Consider the following 23,179-nt stretch of genomic DNA (forward strand, 5'->3'; position numbering starts at 1 on the left):
GAGAGAAAGAATCTTAAGCAGGCTCCACACTCAGCACAGAGCCAAAGCAGAACTCCATCTCTTAACCCTGAGATCATGACCTGAGCTAAAATCAAGAGTTGGAGGCTTAACCAAATGAGCCACCCAGGCACCCCTCCTATTTGTTCTTAAAGGGTACGGTAAGGTTTGGAGAGGCAATATTGAAGGCGTTGTATCAACATCAATATGTACAACACAGACCTCTGCAAGGGGATCCTCTTGGTCCTTCTCTTTGTCCACAATAAATGCTAAAGCTGGTTGGGTATCTTTGCCTGTTACAGAAGATATACAAATGTATACATCAGGGGAATTCAAATTAAAACAACCATACACCCACCAGAAAGTTTAAAAAAGAAAAGGCATACAATATTACGTGTGTTAGGATGCAGAACAATTGGAACTATCATACAGAGCTGGTGGAACTGCAATTGGGAAACCACTTCAGAACACAGTTTGGCAGTATCTACTAAAGCTAAATATATGTGTATCCTATGACCCAGCAACGCCCCTCCTAGATATATATGTAACCAAGACGACACGTATACAAAGCAAAAGACTACAAACAAGAATGTTCATGGAGCACTATTCCTAGTAGCCCCAAGCTGAAAACAAGCCAAGTACCGTCAACAATGAGAATAAACAAACTTTATAGATTAATCTCACAAACGAAATATTTGTCAAAAGAAGTCAGACTAAAGAGGGGAAAAGTGTATACACAATATGATAACATTTATGTAAGGTTCAAAATCAGGCAAAACTAATCTATGTTGTTGTAAATCAGATGGAGACTTTACAGGAGGCAGGTAGGGGACTTCTGGGATGCTACACGAGTACACAAGTCTGAGCAATCTATGGAAATGTATCCAGCTTTACTCTAATGATTTGGACACTTTTTTGTGTGTTACATTCAAAAACTGTACTTTAAACACCCAACTTATTTTTTATTATTTAAAAAGAAATCGTGAAACAGTCTCAGGCATAGCAACACAACCACACCCGAGGTGATAAACCGAAGCAAACGCACTCAGACCAGCACTAAAGCGTCACTCTCCCTCTCCTTCCCCACAAGCCTGGCTGCATTTAGGGCCCAGGCAGTCCTCTTCTCGTCAGACTCCGATCGCCCCCAACCCCCGCAGGTCTTCTGGACTCTGCGGCGGCACCTCCCGCAGCCTGCTCCAAGCTGCGGCTGAGGGTTCCTGACCGCCCCGCTCCGCCCTCCAGGGCTCCTAGGTCACACTACAAGTCCCAGAAGTCCCCGGGGCGGAAATAAACTTCCGGTTGAATGCGAGTTGGGCTGCCGGGTGCGCAGCCGGGACTGCGCGGTCGCAGTGCTTCGCCGTAGAGAGTGGAGGAGCAGGGGTCGAGGGCTGGCGCCGGGGGAGGAATACTCGGGTCGAACCTCTTTGGGGGGGGTCTTTCGTGTTCTGGACTACACTTTCCAGAGGCCTCCGGGAATGACGTCACTTCCTTCTAAGGTGGTCAGCGCCGTTGTGCCGGAGCGAGCTGCACAGCGCCCCGGCGCGGGAAGCGCGGCCCGTGGGTTCGTTCAGGTCTGGCGGAACGTGAGGGGAACGCCGGGGAAGCTGAAGGTGAGGCGTGTCTTAGCCCGGGGGACCGAGACCGGCTGTGTGCGGAGCCTCAGCCATTAACACGTCAGTGTGTGTGTGTGACGTAATGTGCCTGTGGGACTGCATGATTATGTGTGACCACATGAAGGAGTGGTAATTGTGTCTCCAGCTGTGTGAGTGCTTGTGTAAAGCTGTGAGATCGACTCCTCCTTTAGTTGTGTCATTGACTTTTTATGAGTTCGGCCCCTCCCAACTGTGTCTAGCTGGGAGCCGAATTGGGGGGGTGGGGTGGGGGAGGGAGCAATGATAGAGAAATGGTCACCCTGAGGCCAATTGTGGGTTTGAGGGTTTCTGGAAGCTTGTGGTTGTGGGGTCTCTGTGGCTGGCTGCGTTGCGGAAACCCAGATTGGCCTATCGGTGGCTGGAAAGGCCAATACTCAAGAGTTTTGACTGGAAAGGAATCAAATTCCTTTTAAGGAAGGCCGGCCACTGGGGAAGGAGGCAGACTCTTGTCCAAAGGCCGACTCAGGTTTCTTCCTGGCCCAGAGATTTTTATTTTTCTTTTCTTTTTTTTTTTTTGTTTTGTTTCGTTTTGTTGTTTATTTTTGGCCCAGATTTTTAAAGGGGTTTAATCGGTTAAGGGAGCGCAGTGGTCTGTGACATTTCTTGATGACATGCAGACTTGATGCCAGCTATAGAGTTAATCTTGGTCCTTGGAGGTTGTACAAGAAATTCTAGTTCCTTGGTGCTCTGCTTTTTGCTGGATTGTGCGAGAAGGTCTTGTTCCTTCGTACCCAGGGGTTGTTCAAGAATACTCTGTTTTTTCTGAAAAGGAGGGCAAAATCTACAGATGCGCAGAGGGAGGTCAGTAAAATCATTTGTGTGACCTTAAAAAAGAAAAACATTTTGCTAAAAGATTGCTGGGCTAATCAGAGAACTAAAGGGACTTCAAACAGACTTGCTGGCCTCTGTGGCCTGGGAAGGTTCCCGTTCTTTATTCCTGAAGGCCAGTGGTCTGCCTGTCTCAAAGAAAGCAAACTAGTTCTGTCACAGATCAAGGGACTTAAGTCAGCAAGCAAGGAGTGTGTTAACTTGAAGCAAGTAAGCCTTAAGACTGGCTGGAGTGCTGTTACAGCTGCCCCCTCTCCTTGTAGTCATGGGGGCCCAGGTTCCCTGGAAATGTCCCTGTCTGATGTGGGAAGATAGAAAGGTGAATCCCAGATTAAAGATTCCAGATAAAGAAATTTATCTCCAAGTCACAAACCTGATTTCATATTGAGATTTAAGAGCCAGAAACAGTCCCAAGTTCAGGGGAGAGCCTGAGAAAAAAGGAGGAAAAAAGCTGGGGTTGTAAGATTCCAGTCTCTTCCCTCAGGAAATCACCTGGGGAGACTTGTGGGGATTCTCCACTTCCACTTTGGTTCTCAGGTCTCTCACTGACCTTCCTCTGAATGTTTATTTAGTTCAAGAGGGGTGGGAGTGGGGTGGAAGTAGTTGCTTGTTTCTAACAAGTTAGTCTGGGCTCAGATAAAGGCTTGGTGTCTCACGATTCTTTATGTCTTACCAATTAATGGACTTGTCTTACACAGGTGACCAGAGACTAAGGGAAGAGCCGCTGTTGGACAACTGAGAGTTTTATCCAAGGTAAGCTGTTATTCTTTCTTCTGTCTCTGAAGTGTTTTCTGGTTTTTCACAATACGGGAACATTGCTTTCTTTCTTTTGAAACTCCATAACAAGGATCCTTTTAGTGTTCTGCTCTTTGGGCGTGGCTATTCCAAAGAATAATGGGGCCAAGAAGGAATGGACCCAATGAGGTTATTCCACTCCATTTTGTTCCTTATGACCTGAGGTACACATATTCACTGGGCAAACATTTCAATTCCATTTTTATACTTAGTCTTTTTCTAAGATTTATGAAGGAATGGAATACATCTCTCAGAGTGGAATTTGAAAGCCTTGACTTTGAGTATTTTCTTTTCAATTTCATTGTTTAAGAGATCATCTTCTAAGTATTTAAAAGGTTCAGAAGAGTATACAGTGAATTCTCCTTCCCAGCCCTGCCCCTAAATATGAGCTTTTCCTCCTTAGAAAGCAACCAGTGTGCCTAGGTTCTTGAGTACTTCCAGGGGAATTCTATATATCCTTTAGTACATGATTGACTTCTTCACTTTATGGCTGCACGATATTACATAATTCCATAATTTTAAGAACTAACCCTTGTTAATGAACTTTCAGATGGCTATAGTCTTTTGCTGTTATAAACAATGGTGGGATAAATATCCTTGAATATATGTCATTTAGCCTATCAGTGAGTTTGTTGGTAGAATGAATGCTAGTTTTTCAACAGTGTTTATGTGGACTTTAAATTTTCATAGTTTTTGCTATGTTGTCCCTTGTATTATCACTTTTCTAACAATATTTTCTGATTTTATGTTTTATTCAAGGTATTTTGCTGGTTGTTGGAAAGTTTAAGGAAATTATTAATATGCTGTTACAGGGTTTTTCAAGCTGTGGTGTTGTTACCTGATTTTTGTGTGTGGTAAAATCAGTTTACTAAGCCCTGATCAGCATTTTCCTTAACTCTTCATTGTAAAAAATTCAATCATGTACAAAAATAGACAAAGCAGCAGTGAACATCTGTGCACCACTTTGCTCAGTTTCAGTAATGACTGACTCATGGCTGATCTTTTTTAATCTGTACCTCTACTTACCAAGGATTATTTTGAGGCACATACCAGAAGCTGTATCGTTCCATCCATAAATGTGTATATCAATGATGGTCTTTTAAGAACTTAATCAAATAGCATTAATCTCCATAAAAAAATAAATAATATTTCCTTAATATCAGATTTCCAAGTTAGAGTTTAGATTTCCCCACAGGGCAAATAACTTTGTTTTTAATTTTAAGATTTCTTTGAATCTGGGCCCAAATAAGATCCATGCATTGTGATTGGTTCATAAGTCTTTTTAAAGTCTTTTTAAAAATCTACAGTTTCTTATTCTTGTTTAATTAAGAGAGAGAGAGTGAGCATGTGAGTGGGGGAAGGGGCACAGGAAGAGGGAGACCAAATCTGAAGCCGACTCCCTGCTGAGCATGGAGCCCAACACCAACTCCAGGCTCTATCTCACGACCACCAGATCATGACCTGAGCTGAAACCGTCAGACGCCCAACCGATTGAGCCACCCAGGCGCCCCTCTTTCTTTTTCTTTCTTTCTCTCTTTCCTTTCAACGTATTTCTTGAAGAAGCTGGGTGATTTGTCCAGTAAAGTTTCCCACAATCTGTCATCATTAACATGTTCTTCTATATTTCTCTAGTTCAAGGTTAGATCTAGAGGCTTCATCGGGTTTAGTGTGTTCCCTCCATTTCCACTCCCCCCTTTTTTTGGCAAAATGACTGTATTGATCCTAGTGTATACTTCCATGAAGAGGCTCATAATGTCTGCTTGCCTCTTTTTGTGATATTTTCTATTATTATTTCATTAGAGATTGCTAAATAGTTATAGTCTAATTAATTATATCTCTATTCTTTAATGGGAATAATTATATAAAGTGAAAATTCCCTGTATGAACTGATTGGTTATCTTGAGGTACAGATTCTTTAAGGTAGGCAAGACAGATTTTTTTTTCTCCTAACTTAACAGTTTTCAAAATGAGGAAATAATGAATCATAATGAAATAATGGTTTGCTAGCATTCTCTCCTGGGGAACAGTGATTGTTATTTTTTACTATCATTATAACAGTGTGGATTTTGATACTTACGTGTTTCAATCTGTTGCAGTTATTTATGTATACTTAAGTTAGTATTGTGCCATATTTGACCATTTGGAGCCTTTTCAGGTTGACTCAGGGGTCCTTTTGACTTGATCTTAGTAGTCATTGCTAGCTTTCTTGGTTTTCAGTAGATCTTCTTAGTCAGGAATCGACAGACTGTCTGCAAAGGACTATCTAGCTAATGTTTTAGGTTTATGGGTCATACATTCTCAGTTGCAACTACTCAACTTTGTTGTAGAGTGAAAGCAGCCATAGAGAATACATAAGCAAAAGGATGTGGCTAAGTTCCAATGAAACTTTATTTCCAAAATGAGACAAGGGCTGTACCAAATAGGAGCAGAGTTTAAAAGGTCAAATTCAGTATCTGATTTAGTGCACGCTAATAGAGATGATTTCATTTTTACAGAGAGTAGGTGCCAGCTGCAATTTTTAAGCAAGCACTGCCCACATACCTGCCTTCTAAACACACACTTAATGGAAATCAAATTTCCTGTAACACCCATGAAGGAGAAATGCTATTACTTTGTTTCTAAACAGTTGTCAGATTTCTAGTACTATTTCAAATCACACCCTCACCTTTCATGTGAAAAGGCCTCTTATAAATTTGATAGCTTGTTCAGGAAAAAGAAATGGGTAGATGGAATTTATTGGAGTTAAATTTGACTTTAGAAAAGGAAAAACAGAAGACTCATAGTGTTATTTTATCATTATGCATTTCTACCCTCTGTTTCTGAGCTCATTGGCTGAATAATGCCCCAAATAGGACTTGTCCTATGGCAGGGATCCGGAGTACCTGAATTGTATTGAATTAAATTTAATTGAAATTGTAAACATAAATTGTAAACAAAACCAAAAATCCAGCATTATTACCCTGTTAGAGGTTCTTGTCCATTTCCTGATTCAAGCCCCCTTCATATTAATGGGAAATGGCATTTCAAGACTATATTCTAGGTGCTAGGATATTCATTGCTACAGGGTTGATCATTGTTTCTGTGGCTTTACAAAGCTAGTATATATGTATCTTTTAGAAGATTAAAAAATAGATGTCACAACCCCAAGGAGCCTAGAGATATGAGAGTTCTGGATGTGTTCTGGATGAGATCATGGAACAGAAAAAGGACAGTTCTTTATTCCACACTTTATAAAATATGGAATAAATACTATGATTCTTCCACACTTTATAAAGAACACTCAAAAATAATACTCAGTGATTTGATTACTGAAAACAGTTTTCTGTTTTTGTTTGTTTCTTTATTATAATCTTCTTGTTCTTTAAGGTATATTCCACTGGGGATACGGAATCAATTACTGTGTGCTAGAGTCATTTGGAATAGTTCTTCTTGAGATGTGCCACAAATTGGAATCAAAGATTTGTTTTAATTTTTAGAGATTGCTCTTTTAAAATTTAATTTTTTCCTATAATTATATAAAGTATTTATGTGGCCCCAAAGTCAAATATGCAAAACAAGGTTTAATTTCATCTCTTCCTTCAAAAAGTAGTCACTTTTTTCTCTTATAGTTTATTCCATCTTTTAAAATGTACTGTAAGAAAGCACATTAGTGTGCTTTAGATGTATTTATATTTATATATGCCACAAGCAACAAAACAAAAAGTAGATAAATGGACTTCATTAAAATTAAAAACTTTTGTGCTTCAAAGAACACTGTCAAGAGAGAGTCAAAGACAACCCAAACACATTATGGGGCAAAATTCTTGCAAATTATTTTTCTGATGAGGGACTTGTGTCCAGCATATATAAAGATACATTACCACCTAATAATAAAAAGTTAAACAACCCAGTTAAAAATGGACAAAGTATCCTGAATAGCATTTCTTTAAAGGAGATATACAAATTGCTATTAAGCAAATGACAAGGTACTCAACATCATTAGCCATCAGGAAAATACAAATCAAAACCACAGAGCAATATCACTCACCCTGACTGGAATGGCTACAATAGAAAAGGTAGATTGTAACAAGTGTTAAGAAGGATGTGAAGAGGGGCCCCTGGGTGGCTTAGTCAATTCTTGAGTTCTGCTCAGGTCATGATCTCAGGGTCAAGAGATGGAGCCCTGCGTAGGCTCTGCCCTGAGCATCAAACCTGCTTGAGATTCTCTCTCTCCCTGCCCCTCTACCCCCTACCCCCACTCCCGTTCACATGCATGTGCTCTCTCTTAAAAAAAAAAAGTGAATAAATTAGAACCCTCACACACAACTGGTGAGAATATAAAATATACAAAGAATATCAATATAAAGAGAGAATATAAAATGGTGTGGTTGCTTTGGAAAACGTCTGGAGGAATGGTGACCAATGGTTGCAGGCTTTCTTTTGGAATAATGAAAATGTTCTAAAACTGTGGTAATGGATTCTGTGAATATACTAGAAACCATGGACTTGTACGCTTAAAAATGTGAATTGTATGGCATGTGAATTAAATCTCAACAAAGTTGTTTAAAAATGTATGCCCTTAAGGAAAAATCAGGAAAAAAGAATGATGTCCCTATTTCTATCCAACATTTATTTCAGATTGTAGGCACTGCACTAAGACTAGAGAAAAAAAGTAAAAAGTCTAACCATTGAAAAGCAACAAAAAATTGATTAGCAGATAATTGTCTACAGGGAAACAACAAAATGTGGAAGTATTCTAAAATTAGAAATTATTAAGAAAAGAAAAATCAACAAAATATATAAATAAAAAAGTTCAACAGCACTTATCTTTTGGGATGTTCCTAGCTTTATTTTTTCCTTTTTTACGAAAGATTTTATTTAGAGAGAGAGCGTGTGCATGTGATTGGGGGGAGGGGCAGAGAGAGAGGGAGAGATAATCTCAAGCAGACACGGAGTACGGATCCTGATGTGGGGCTTGATCTCATGACCCTGAGATCATGACCTGAGCTGAAATAAAAAGACGCTTAACTGACTGAGTCACCCAGGTGCCCTGCTAGCTTATCTTTGAAAGGAATTACTAGGAGTAGGACAACTGGATCACTGGTTAAATGCTTCTATAATTTCCTGGTTATTGCTAAATTCCCCTCCTTTGAGGTTGTACATTTACTCAATCAGCATTTTATTACTGGATTTCCCATAGGTCGTCCAGCAATATACCGGCAAACTTTTGGATATTTTCCAGTGACATTGTTCTCTCAGTGTAATTTTATTTTATTTTATTTTATATATATATATATTTTTTTCATTTTAAGATTTATTTATTTGACAGAGAGAGACACAGCGAGAGAGGGAACACAAGCAGGGGGAGTGGGAGAGGGAGAAGCAGGCCTCCTGCAGAGCAGGGAGCCCGATGTGAGGCTCGATCCCAGGACCCCGGGACCATGACCTGAGCCGAAGGCAGACGCTCAACGACTGAGCCACCCAGGCGCCCCTCTCAGTGTAATTTTAGTTAACATTTATGTAATAGTGAGCAAAGTTGAACATCTCCTTATATACTTTAGTGTATTTGCATTTATTTTACTATGAACTGTCCATTTCTTTTGTCCATTTTTCTGTAGGAGTATTATTCCTTTTCTGCTTTTAAAGCTATTTTATGTAATATTTGTTAACCTTTTCTCTGTAATATAAGTTCCAAATGCCTTTTCCCAGGTTGTCATTTATCTTTTGCTAATGGTGTTTCCCCAATTAAAATAATTTTTTTTGTAGTTAAATATCTATCTTTCCCTTATTACCTATAGATTTGGCTTACAGCAGGTAAGTTTCTCTAACTCCTGAATTTTAGAAAAATCCAGGCATTGCTGCTGCTTATATGATTTCAATTTTTATATTTCTTTCTTTTTTTTTTTTTTTAGGTTTTATTTATTTGAGAGAGAGACAGAGATAGTGACAGAGAGCACAAGCGGGGAGGAGAGGGAGAAGCAGGCTCCCTGCTCAGGGAGCCTGGACTCAGGGCTCAATCCCAACCTGAGCTAAAGGCAGATGGTTAACTGACTGAGCTACCCAAGCACCCCTCAGTTTTTACATTTCACAAGCAGCTTGATCTGGAGCTTAATCTGATATATTGTGAGGAGTAGTCCAGTTTTTTCATTTTTCAAATGACTACTTATTCCATCATCACCTTTTTAAAGGTCCATATATTCCCCACTGATACAAGATGCCACCTTTATCCAATATGACATTTCCAAATATTTGGGTCAGTTTTTATATCTCACAATTTTCACTGGATTTTCTCTTTATAATTTTGAAAGAATTGAAAGAAATTAAGAGGGCTTATATCTTCCCAAATATCCCTTAAAAACCATATGAATCAACAAGGAAAACAATTAAAACTGCATATAACAGCCTATGCCTATAGCCTTATTCAAAGCTAGAGGTTACTATAAACTTCAGTTTCTATGTAAGTGGAGAAATACATACCCCAAACAGGCAGATCAACTCTGGTGTCCATACTAGACTGAAGAGTTAGGGAGAGAAAAGTGAGAGATACATTGTAGTGTTGGAAAACGGATAACTTAATCCCATGAATATAGAGGTCCATCTTGAGTGGGAACATACTGACAACATGACTGACCCTGTTAGAGTATTGCCTTTTGATTGAAAGGAAGGTTCTTGAAAATGGTGAGATGAAAGATGGCACTCTTAGGAAATGCCCACTCCTTGAGGAGAGGGAAAGCAATATAAAAAGAAAAGGCATGCTTTCAAGGATGATAGTGAAAGGAAAAAAGGAATCAAGTGTTGGAAACTAAATGCTTTTCAGAACCAAAAGAATGTCACAGATTCAGAAGTGACAGAATTTATGTAGCCAAGAGTTTGGCCTTGCCAAAGAGAGGTCTGGTCATTTTACTACTTTTGGGAGGTAATCTCTGGGCCCTTGGAATGTGATGCCTGAATCTTTGTTTGCTTGGAAGCCTTAGGTCGCACAGTATAATCTAACAATGTGATGTAGGGTAGGGACTGGCCACACCTGTATAATGTTAGGGTAATGGTTGGCCATGTGAGAAAGGACAACAGTGTGACCAAGAGTGGGGGCTTTGGGTCACAGGATATCAGTTGACCTGGACACAGATCAATGACATAGTCAATGAGCCATCCCCACATCTGGAGCTGTCATAAAAACTCAAAAATTGAGGCTCAGGTGACTTTCCGTGGATGGCAATACTCCATGCATTTCATCACACATTGATGTCAGGAGAGTAACACATCCTGACTCCATGGAAAAAGACATGGAAGCTCTATGTTTGGTATTTCTCCTGAAATTTGCCCTATGTGTTTCTCCTCTAAGTTGATTTTAATTTGTATCTTTTTTCATATAATAACTTCCTATGTAACTGTGAGCATAATAGCTTTCAGTGAATAGGTATGAATCCTAGTGAATTTTGAACTTGAGAGTAGTTTTAAACTCTCAGTTGGCCTTAGCTGGTTTGGGGAGCTTATAGTTCGTGTCAGAGTTGAGGGTAGTCTCGGAGGGATTGTGCTCTCTAACTTTGTAATTAGTCAAAACTCTTACAAAATCCTACTCCCAAAAAGAATCTATTACTAGGAACATTGCACATCATAGTATCAAAGAAGAAAATGCCCTTGAACTGGGATTTCTATTAAGTTATCCCAAATCTCACATCCTTCTCTAATGATATCTGTTTATGCTGGTACAGAAAAAAATCTAAGACTTAAAAAAATTAACAGAAAATAGTAGGAAAAAAATATATATGCAAAGCAGTCAATAAACAAAAAGAAATATAAAGCATCCACATTGGCAAAAAAAAAGTCAAATTTTCACCCTTTGCAGATGACATGATACTCTATGTAGAAAACCCAAAAGACTCCACCAAAAAATTGCTAGAACTGATAAAGGAATTCAGCAAAATTGCAGGATATAAAATCAACACACAGAAGTCTGTTGCATTTCTATATGCTAACAATGAAGCAGCAGAAAGAGAAATCAAGGAATCAGTCCCGTTTACAACTGCACCAAAAACCATAAGACACCTAGAAATAAGCCTAACCAGAGGTAAAAGATCTGTACTCTGAAAACTATAGGACACTTATGAAAGAAATTGAGGAAGACACGAAGAGATGGAAAAGTATTCCATGCTCATGGATTGGAAGAACAAATATTGTTAAAATATCTATTTTACCCAAAGCAATCTACACATTTAATACAATCCCTATCAAAATATCATCAGCATTTTTCACAAAACTAGAAGAAGCAATCCTAAAATTTGTATGGAACCAGAAAAGACTCCAAATAGCCAGAGGAATGTTGAAAAAGAAAAGCAAAGCTGGTGGCATCACAATTATGGACTTCAAGCTCTATTACAAGGCTGTCATCATCAAGACAGTATGGTACTGGCACAAAAACAGACACATAGACCAATGGAACAGAATAGAGAACCCAGAAATGGACCCTCAACTCTATGGTCAACTAATTGTCGCCAAAGCAGGAAAGAATATGCAATGGAAAAAAGACAGTCCCTTCAACAAATGGTGCTGGGAAAATTGGACAGCCACATGCAGAAGAATGAAACTGGACCACTTCCTTGCACTATACACAAAGATAAATTCAAAATGGATGAAAGACGTAAATGTGAGACAAGAATCCATCAAAATCCTAGAGAAGAACACAGACAGTAACCTTTTGGACATTGGCTGTAGCAGTTTCTTATTAGATATGTCTCCTGAGGCAAAGGAAACAAAAGCATAAATGAACTATTGGGACTTCATCAAAATAAACCTTCTACACAGCAAAGGAAACAATCAGCAAAAGTAAAAGTCAGCTTATGGAACAGGAGAAGATATTTGCAAATGACATATCTGATAAAGGGTTAGTATCCAAAATCTATGAAGAATTTATCAAACTCAACACCCAAAAAACAAATAATCCAGTTAAGAAATGGGCAGAAGACATGAATAGACATTTTTCCAAAGAAGACATGCAGATGGCTAATAGACACATGAAAAGATGCTCAACATCACTCATCATCAGGGAAATACAAACCAAAACTGCAATGAGATGTCACCTCACACCAGTTGGAATGTCTAAAATCAACAACACAAGAAACAATTGGTGTTGGGCAGGGATGTGAAAAAAGGGGAACCCTCTTACACTGTTGATGGGAATGCAAACTGATTTAGCCACTCTGGAAAATAGTATGGAGATTCCTCAAAAGTTAAAAATAGAGCTACTCTATGACCCAGCAATTGCATTATTAGGTATTTACCCAAAGGATACAAAAACACTGATTCAAAAAAAGGGATGCATGCATCCCGCTCTTTATAGCAGCATTATCAACAATAACCAAATAGGGAAAGAGCCCAAATGTCCATTGATTGATGAATGGATAAAGAAGATGTGGTTTATATATCCAATGGAATATTTCTCATGCATGAAAATGAATGAAATCTTGCCATTTGCAACAACAAGGATGGAGCTAGATAGTATTAGGCTAATTGAGATAAGTCAGAGAAAGACAAATACCATATGATTTCACTCTTATGTGGAATTTAAGAAACAAAACAGATGAACATGGGGGAAAAAATGAAAAAGAGCGGCTAACCAGAAAACAGATTGTTCGCTATAGAGAACGAACTGATGGTTACTGGAGGGAAGGTAGGTGGGGGAATGGGTTAAATGGGTGGTGGGTATTAAGGAGGGCACTTGTTGTGATGAACACTGGGTATTGTATGTAAGTTATGAATTACTAAATTCTATACCTGAAACTAATATTACACTATATGTTAACTAACTGGAATTTAAATAAAAACTTGAGGAAGAAAAAAGCTAAAACCTTAAAACTCTTAAAAAGAAACAAAGGAGATCTCCATTACCTAGGTTAGATAATGGTTTTTTTATATGACACCAAAAGCACAAGCAACCAAAGGAATAAAAATTATATAAGTAGGATTTTAGCAAATTTAAAAACTTTTGAGCTTCAAAAGACACCATGAAATGAGAATATAGCCCACAAAATGGGACCAAAAGGTGCAAATTCTATGTTCAGTAAAGGAATTCTATTTTAGAATATGAGAAATTATTACAAGGCAACAATAAAAAGACAACCAGGTTTTTAAAACGAGCAAATAATTTGGAAAACATATTTTTCCAAAGAAGGGATAGAAATGGTCAATATCATCAGGGAAATGTAAATCAAAATCGCAGTGACATACCACTTCAAATTCACAAAAATGACTATAACCCCAAAAGGTGGTGAGGATGTGGAATAACTGGAACTTTGACAGATTTTTGCTGGAATTGTAAGATGATGCAGCTGCTTTGGAACAGAATTTGGCAGTTCCTGAAAATGTTAAACAGAGTTACCATATGACCCCACAAATTCATTTCTAGGTATATCTAAGAGAAAAGAAATATATGTCCACACGAAAATATGAAGGTAAATGTTCTTAATAGCATTCTTTATAGTAACAAAAGATGTAAACAATGCAACTGTCCATCAGCTAATGAATGGGGAAAAAAGATGCTCTATCCATACATCGGAATGTTATTTGGCGATATATAGGCATGAAGTTCTGGTCCATGCTGAAACATAGATGAACCTTGAAACATTATAGTATGTGAAAGAAGCCAGTCACAAAAGACACAAATTGTAGTTTCATTTATACAAAATGTCTATCTAGAATAGGCAAATCTATAGATACAAGGAGTAGATTAGTGGTTGCCAGGATCTGGGGAAATGAGAATGGAATTGCTAATGCCTATGGGTTTTATTTTTGGATAATGAAAATATTCTAAAATTAGATAGTGGTGATGGTTGCACATCTCTGTGAATTTGTTAAAAGCCATTTACTTGTATTTTAAAGAGTATGAATTTATGAAATGTGAATTATATGTCAGCAAAGCTGTTAGAAAAAGAAATATAAGGAAGATGCTAGAGCTGGTGGAGTGGAGAATGATGGTGGTGGTGGTGGTTAAATTCACAGACCTGTTTGTTCATCAACTAAATGTTAATGTGTATAAGGCATCAAGCGCATGGTATGTGCTCGGTGGAAATTATTTCTTGTACAGCCACTGTCTTAAACCATCTTTAGCCTGACACTTAGAGACAGAATGATGTTAAGCAGTATTATAGGGAGGTACTGCCTCCAGAGTTCCTGAATTCAGCTAAGGCCATGATTCAATGCAATAGGCAGTTGTTTTCTGTTAGAGAGTGTTTGGATTTGTTCCTTGGTTACTGGGTGAGTGTAGTGAGACTTTATGTGGCCTAGATGAAGCCTGTGCTTTGCATTCAGCATGTTTTCTTGCACTGGAATGTGAGAATGAGCCAGGGAAGCACTTGAGGTAAATAGTGTGTTGAGACTGGGGGAAAGAGGCAGATCTTAGTCATGGAAAGTGTTTTTCCTAGGAATTGGCCTACATAACAGATGATTTCAAAGCCTGAGGGCCCCATCAGTGTCCTTGAGGTGGGAACCACTTGGATAAATCTGGATCAGGGCCCCTAGGTTATAAAAGATGAACTGCTAAGGCCAGGTCAGGGAACCCTAACAACATCATGGGGATTTGGTACTGCTTTAGCATAAAGTAATTCTTCTACATCTCTGTTTTCTGGAATTGGGGAAGGGGTGAGATTGTTTAGGCTTCTGCAGATCTTCTCAGTATATATTTTTGGGTGTGGAAGGGTCCAGGCACCATGAAAAGGGGAGGAAATACTTAGTCATTTAGAAGTAGGCCTCTTTTCATGGTTTCCTTTTTCTTCCCTGTCTTCTCAGGACTGCACTTCTCCATGAGGAGAAGCCAGAGGAGGACTCATAAGTTGTAATTCTAAGCCATGCCTTGTGTGAGTTCATGTTTCTTCTTCCCCTTTATATCAAACAGTCATTGTTTTCTTTTTTTTTTTTAAGATTTTATTTATTTATTGAGAGAGAAAGAATGAGACAGAGCATGAGAGGGGGGAGGGTCAGAGGGAGAAGCAGACTCCCTGCTGAGCAGGGAGTCTGATGCGGGACTCGATCCCAGGACTCCAGGATCATGACCTGAGCTGAAGGCAGTCACTTAACCAACTGAGCCACCCAGGCGCCCACAGTCATTGTTTTCTAGGATATGAATATTCAGTATTCTTATCTCTAGACTTTCTGCTTCACCAAGGGTTTGCTCTCCTGCTCACTCTCATTCTAGTGAATGATGGGAATGAGTCCCAGGTCTTTCTCAACTGCCCTTCTCTTCTCTAACAGTGTTTTAGGGATCCATTTGCAAATCACGAAATGTGTTTGAGTGACCTCTCCTGTCAGAATGTTGTTTGATGAGATGGTATTACACGTGAAAAACTTGGCCTTTCTCATTAACCTGGATTTTCTCATGGATTAAGATGGAAATTGGTGTTAGTCTCAGAATGTGGTGAGATCTGCTCTGTGAAGCTTTTAAGATTGGAAATGTGATCAAATGCAGGATTGAGAACAGAGAGATAGAGAATTGTGTCAGGAATTAATACAGTGACAAGGTCCATTTTGAATTTGAATAGTGTGAGGGTAGCTCATCTTTCATTAGCTTTCTGTTGCTCATAATAAGCAGAAGCACAGGTGAGCAATGATAAGTGGTAATATGATCAGCCAGATGATTAAATGGCTGAAGATTTTAGAAACAGAGCTGTGAAGGATGTTAGAGGAGGAGTGCAAACTATTGCAAAATAAGAAAATGATTATAATCATAATATGGAACATTATGTAGCTTCAAAAAATGATATCTGTGAAAGGATTTGCCAGGACTAGGAAGAAAGAATATTATTACTAAATTATTCTGAGACTTAACTTGGAAAGAAATTCTGAAATCATGTGTAAATCTTATTTTCTAAGGTAAACATTTTAAATGACATTTTGGAATGTGCCCATCATGTTTATTTTTTCTTTTCTCTTCCTCCCTCTCGCCTTCCAGCCCTCCTTTTTCTCCTTCCCTCCTTTTCTTTCTCTTTTCAGTTCTTTAAAGGGACAGGGGAAGAAGGAACTTTCAATTTATTTGAGGATTTGCATGTGTTATATGCTAGTACACATTATTTCATTTAATCACAAAAGTACACTTACCTGGCTTTTGTTCATTCCCATTGCTGTTCCCAAGAGGCTATGTGATAGAGTAATAGGAATGTTCAGGAATTGTTTAGGTGCTCTGTATTTCCCACTCACTTCCCTTCTATTACCTACCCACATTACTTACTCATGTTAGCTTCAACATATTTGTTCACTGTTTTGGCCCCTTTATGTAATACTTTTCTCCTCCTCTTATTACTGTGTGTGTGTGTGTGTGTGTATGTGTGTGTGTGCACCTCTCATTACTTCTAAAAAATATTCCTTTATTTTGCCTTTAACACTTGGGCTTGTCATTTCAGAGGTTAGTGTTGTTCAAGGATGTGGCTGTAGACTTCTCTCAGGAGGAGTGGGAGTGCCTGGACTTGGAACAGAAAGATTTGTACAGAGATGTGATGTTGGAAAACTATAGCAACCTGGTCTCACTGGGTAAGTTTGTCTGGTCCCAATAATTCAACTATAGTCTTTGTGAAATTTGGGAAATATTTCAAGTACCTAGCTGAATTTCAGAACCCTAGTCCCAACTAAGTTATTTGTGGCTTATAAACTTTAAAATGGACAGTTCCATTGAGTACCTTTATCTTCTCTGTTCTTCAGATATCCTTCCTCTAAATCTTTTTTTAAATATTATTTATTTATCTGAGAATGAGAGAGCAACAGAGAGAGAGCACGTGAGTGCACGAGGTGGGGGAGGGGCAGAGGGAGAGGGAGTAGCAGACTCCCCACTGAGTAAGGAGCCCAATGCAGGGCTCAATCCCAGGACCCTGAGATCATGACTGCAGCCAAAGGCTGACGCTTAACCTTGAGCCACCCAGGTGCCCCTCCCCCCCCCAGTCTTTCTGTAATTGACCTTCTTACTTGATGAACAATGGACTCAATTTTAATTCTGGGCAAGCAGAGTATAATCATATCTTTTCCCATTCTTTTAAGCAGGATTTTCCATTTCTAAAGCAGATGTGCTTTCCTTATTGAAGCAAGGGAAAGAGACCTGGAAGGTTGTGCAGGATGTGACAAGAAGTCAGAGTTCAGGTGAGTCAGAGATGGTCAGACAAGGGGAGGCCATTGTTGAGAACAGTCAAATCGCTTAATTTGTTGGCTACAACTTTGAGATGTTAGCTGAGAAGACCAAACCAAGGCCTGTGGAGTAGAAGCTTGAATACTGGAAGGCAAAACGGTTTTAGCATCAGTTACCAAAGGAAACCCCTTCTTCACCCCAATTACCACTTCCTTGTTTTTCTTTCACATTCCCCTGTATTTTCAAACTTTGTTTGAATAGCCCTCCTCCAGTGATAACAATTTTACCTATATTTTTCATCCAGTTAGTGAGGGAGAATAAAAGTTGAAAATGAGGTCAGAGAGGTGGTGGGGCTAGGTCACGTAGGGACCTGTGTGCCATGACAAAGAATTGGGATTACATTGAAACTGCAATAATGATTGGCTGATATAAAGCAGGAGCGTGACATGATTAAACTTGTTATTTTCAAAGACTACTGTGGATACTGTATGGAAAATAAAATGGGAGCAAGAGTGAAACAGAAAGACCAGTTGGAAAGCCATTTTTTAGTCCAGATTAGAAATTATGGTGTCTTAGATGAGGGCAGTAGTAAGTGAAGGTGACATGAAGGGGTCAGATTCTGATCAGATTTTAAAGGTGGTGCCTCTTGCTGATTAGTTGGAAGTGATGTGTGATGAAAGAGAAATCCAGGATAACTTACTAGATTTATGCCTGAGCAATTGGACATCTTTTTCTTAGTTGGGAAAGACAGGTGTTCACGAATTCTGTTTTGTTCATGATACTTTAGGATTATCTATTAGAACTAGGAAGAAATCAAGAAAGAACCTGGAAAGAAATAATATATGTATAAGTAGAATTTAAACCTTAGACTTGGAAGAAATAATTTATGAAGTTATATAGTAGTTTAAAAAGAGAAGGACCCTAATCTAGTCTGTATTTTAGTTAGAAAGAAGGGGAAGGTCCAGCAAAGGAGACTGAGAAGGAATAGTTAGTGAGCTAATAGGAAAATAAAGAAAATGTTGTATCTCAGAAGCCAAGTGGAAAAAAGGTATTTAAGAAGGGCAGCGTCTGGTGACTAACATAACATTAAAAAAAAAAAAAAAATGATGTTCTCAAAAAAAAAAGGGGGGGCAGCCCTCTTTCTTATAAGGGAACATGAGTAAGTTGAGGACTGAGAATTGATCATTGGATTTGGTAATGAGGGAAAAGAAAGCTGTACATTGGTTCAGATAGAAGAGAAGAGAGGGGAATGGGAGGTAATATAGTATTATAGTATAGGGGATGATTGGAAGAACTGGAATCACTTAGACCAGAGTTTTAGTGGCAGCTTTTGTCTTAAGCAAATTACTTTACCAGGCTTGACTCCCTCGTCCCATTTCCTCATAGTTTAAAAGGAAAAGAACACCTAACTGATAAGATGGTTGAGAAGATTTGGAATATTGAATGCAATTACATTATTCTAAGTTCTCAATAAGAGATAAATTTATGGAAGAAAAATTAGTACAAATGGGATAACTATAGTGCTGCATTTTGAAGTGTAGACAGATTTCAAACTAGAACCTTGTGAATAGCTCTAGTCAGAAAGCTGGCAGACATTCTAGGGGCCAGTCTATGCTGTGACTACCATACAATCAAGTTTTTCCTGATGATTTCTTCTAACTAAATCTCTCTTGATTCTGTGTGCTCTCATATCCACTAGCAACCCTTTAAGCCTATACTCCCTCTGATCTGGGCTATTGCAGTACCCTTCTAACTGGTTTTGACGCAGTAGCCAGAGTAATATTTTTAAAAAATACAAATCAGATCACACAATGGATAAAATCAAAACTAGAAAGCCTTACCTAACCTGGCTTCTGAAGGTTTTTATAACCCTACCTTAGATATCTCTTCCCTTTCTCATTGGACTCCAGCCACAGGAGCCTTCATTCATTATCTCAGATACATCTAGTATCTACATGTCTAGTACCTGTGCTCCACCCCCTTATGTCACTCACTCTGCCTGGAATGCCCTACTCACCTGACTACCTGCTGTGCTTCTTTAGGTCTCAGCCTATATATCATTATATCCTGAGAATTCTTTCCTGATCAAATTCTCAGTAATGATCTTTTAGGTTTTCTTACAGTCATTTCCAAGCTATAATTTTATAATAGTAAGACCATCACTCTTTGGCTGCAACACATCTGTAAAGGAGATCTGCAGAACTCAGTGTGCCTCTGATTTAAGTGAGCCTTCAAAATCTTGTGTGCTCTTGGTAAGACCAGCCCCTGACAGGCCTCCAGCAGAATTTAAGGGAAACAAGATCACTTCCTGTACTAACATGGCAGTATTTTTCTTACCATTAGAACTGTTTTCTTAGAGACCAATTCCCATTAACAAAATTACCCACATTCCCCTAAGAGGTTTTTTAGGACCAGTTCCTGTTTGTCTTACACCTTCAGTTACCTCACTCAGGTCCGGAAGTCCAAGCTTTCCAGGGCACCAATCAGCAGCTGAACTCTTTCACCATATATTTCCAGTCAGACTTAATTCCCCACTCTTTCTCAACACCCAAATCTCTTCCATCATACTGTTTGAAACTTTTTAAGAAATATCCCATATTGGGCGCCTGGGTGGCTCAGTCGGTTAAGCGACTGCCTTCGGCTCAGGTCATGATCCCAGGGTCCTGGGATCGAGTCCCACATCGGGCTCCCTGCTCTGCAGGGAGCCTGCTTCTCCCTCTCCCATTCCCCCTGCTTGTGTTCCCTCTCTCGCTGTGTCTCTCTCTGTCAAATAAATAAATAAAATCTTTAAAAAAAAAAAAAAAAGAAATATCCCATATGATCTTTAGACTCTTTGACTACTCCTTTCACCTTTTGGCTTTAAGTGAACACTTTAGCTGTGCCATGAATATACAAATTTCCCTTAGAGTACTTAATAATGGTTCTTGCTTTGTCTTATCCCACAGTCCATTATTTTCCATTATCAAAGTCCCCAGCTCCTTTAAAGCACTTCAGAGACTGAACCACCCAGTATGTGTTCTTGTCATATCATTTACCAATATCCTCTCCTTGAATAGACTGAAGATCAGAACTCTTGGCCCACTGACTTTCTCTTCTCCACTACACCTGTCACCATCGTTGGTGACTTCTGTATCCTTACAATAATACATCTTGGGATGCTTGGGTGGCTCAGTCAGTTAAGTGTCTGCCTTCAGCTCAGGTCATGATCCCAGGATCCTGGGATCGAGTCCTGCATTGGGCTCCTTGCTCAATGGGGAGCCTGCTTCTCCCTCTGCCTGCTCTGCCTGCCACTCCCCCTGCTTATGCACGCGCACTCTCTCTCTCTCTCTCTGACAAATAAATAAAATCTTAAAAGAAATAATACATCTGAATTCTCAATTCCTTAACCTCATTTCAAATGATCTTTCTCCTCCAAATTCCTTCACTTATTCACTCCCCTAAGTGATACATAAACCTTGTAATTAATCAGCCCCAAATCTTTCAAACATTCACTCTCTTTGACAGCTACTTTTTTTAATGGGTTATTTATTTATTTTAGAGAGAGAGAGAGCATGCGAGCAGGGAGAGGGGCAGAGGGAGAGGGAGAATCTCAAGCAGACTCCCTGCTGAGTCTGGAGCCCAAATGGGGCTGGGCTCGATCCCGCCACCACCAGATCATGACCTGAGCCAAAACCAAGTATTGGACTCCCAACCAATTGACACATCCAGGTGCCCTGACAGCTACTTTTTAACTTTTCAACTAACTTATTCTTGTACTACCACCTCAACCACATAGTGTAATGTCTTCCATATTAAAAAAAACTTGTTCTTGATGTTACATTTTCCATTCTGTTACTTTGCCCTCCTTGATAGCCGTGAATTATCTATACTTCCTCACCTCCCATTCTCCCTTGCCTCTTTCAGCTACAGGTATAGCCATTGCTGGGTAACTTTTCTCTTCTTGCTGGATAATTTTAAGGCATGCCCAAGAAATTACTTAATTTAAAAATTAGATTAACAGATTTAATACTTTGGACATAGAATAATCCCTTTCATCTCTAATTGATGCCAGACTCATTTAATAATTTTGGTATCTCTTAGTCTAATTTTTTATATGGATTGCCATCTCTTCACTTCTTGTTCTACCACACTGGGCCAACTTAAACTTCTTCAGTTGAAAGGAGAAGAATACAAACATCAGGTTCCAAATTTGCTCTGGGTCCTTACAGGGAGCATTAGGGGAATCCTAATTATTTACAGAATTTTCATTTAGGGAGTATTGCTAACATTTAAAAAATCAGCCCCATGATTTTTAAAAATTTATAGTGAAATATACAGGAAAGTGCATTAAACATACGTATAGTGTGATGAATAACCACCCATGACAAGAAACAGAACATTGCCAGGACTCCAGAAACACCCTCTGAATATATATACTTATGACCTATGTATACATTTCAGAAAGTATTGTTTAATTTTGCCCATTTTAGAATTTAGGTGAGTGACATCATATTGTACGTATTCTTTTGTGTCATGCTCCTTTCATTTATTATTATATTTGTGAGAGTCGTCCATATTGGTGGCTCTAGTTCATTCATTTTTGTAAGAATTCCATTGTTTGAATATACCAAAATTAACTCTTGGTTATTAACTTTCAGTATATTCTTGGTTAAAATTTGGGTCATTTCTAATTTGGCTCTTATAAATAATGATGCGATAAATGTCACTTGACATGTTTACTCCTATACCTGAGCATGACGTTCCCTGGGATATCTAAGAATAAAAGTGCTGGGTCAGGGCGCCTGGGTGGCTCAGTTGGTTAAGCGACTGCCTTCGGCTCAGGTCATGATCCTGGAGTCCCGGGATCGAGTCCCACATCGGGCTCCCTGCTCAGCAGGGAGTCTGCTTCTCCCTCTGACCTTCCTCCCTCTCATGCTCTCTGTCTCTCATTCTCTCTCTCTCAAATAAATAAATAAAATCTTTAAAAAAAAAAAAAAAGTGCCAGGTCAGAAGATATGTGTATCCTTGATTTTACTAGATAATGTCAAGCTGTGTTCCAAAGTAATTATACCCATGTACACCCCTACCAATAGTATATGAGAATTTGGTTGCACCATATCCTTGAGTGCAGATTTTAAAAGTTTTGCGAATCTCGTGGGTTTGTATCTGTCATTGGAATTTTATTTCCATCTCCTTGATTACTAATGAGTTTGGGCTGTTTTTTTATATACTTATTGGCTGTTTAGAACTTTTCTTTTGTAGATTCCTGTTCATGTCTTTGGCTTATTTTTCTCTTGATTTGTTAATTTTTCTCTTACTGATTAGATGGGTTTTTTAAAAATATATTGTAAAAATATATTGTAGTTACTATATTTGTGTTTCAGATATCTTTTGCTGTGTGGCTTGGCTTTTCACTCTTTTTCTAGAATCTTTTGATGAATAAAAGTTCCTAATTTTAAAGTAGTAGAATTATTAATTTTTTCCTTTATGATGGATATTTTTTGTGAGGTATTACAAAATATCCTTCAGGTAGCACCTGGGTGGCTCAGTTGATTGAGCATCTGATTCTTGATTTCAGCTCTGGTCACGATTTCAGGGTCATGAGATGGAGCCCTGGTCTGGGCTCCATGCTGAGCATGGAGCCTACTTAAGATTCTCTCTCTTCCCCCCAACCTGCTAGCCCTCTTTCTCTCAAAAAAAAAAAAAAAAAAAAAAAAAATCCTTCTGTACCTTTCATTCATGAATATATTCTTCTATATAAGTATTTTAATTTTTAAAAATTTTTTTTAAATTTTTAAATTTTTTAAAGATTTTTATTTATTTATTTGACAGAGAGAGACACAGTGAG

The 23,179-nt window shown here is 38.7% G+C and overlaps 1 protein-coding gene across 5 annotated transcripts in view; it reads left to right on the plus strand.

Moving 5' to 3' along the window:
- The first annotated feature begins 1,128 nt into the window (after nt 1-1,128).
- The window catches only part of LOC102750133 (uncharacterized), a 104,898-nt gene continuing 82,847 nt past the window's right edge, over nt 1,129-23,179 (plus strand). For 2 of the 5 annotated variants that reach the window (XR_004075055.2, XM_081807504.1), the window contains exons 1-5: nt 1,134-1,607; nt 3,176-3,230; nt 15,033-15,100; nt 16,640-16,766; nt 17,268-17,366. Coding sequence is in view for 4 of the 5 variants with exons in the window: in XM_081807504.1 (XP_081663630.1) it covers nt 15,092-15,100; nt 16,640-16,766; nt 17,268-17,366 (235 nt within the window). In the remaining variant the exon portion in view is untranslated. Of the gene's footprint in view, nt 1,608-3,175; nt 3,231-15,032; nt 15,101-16,639; nt 16,767-17,267; nt 17,367-23,179 lie in introns of all 5 variants that reach the window. The other 3 variants (XM_081807502.1, XM_031026036.2, XM_081807503.1) reach the window with 3 other exon arrangements.

The sequence above is a fragment of the Leptonychotes weddellii genome, chromosome 16, assembly GCF_054177405.1.
Source record: "Leptonychotes weddellii isolate Sample4059 chromosome 16, ASM5417740v2, whole genome shotgun sequence".
Lineage (NCBI taxonomy): Eukaryota > Metazoa > Chordata > Mammalia > Carnivora > Phocidae > Leptonychotes > Leptonychotes weddellii.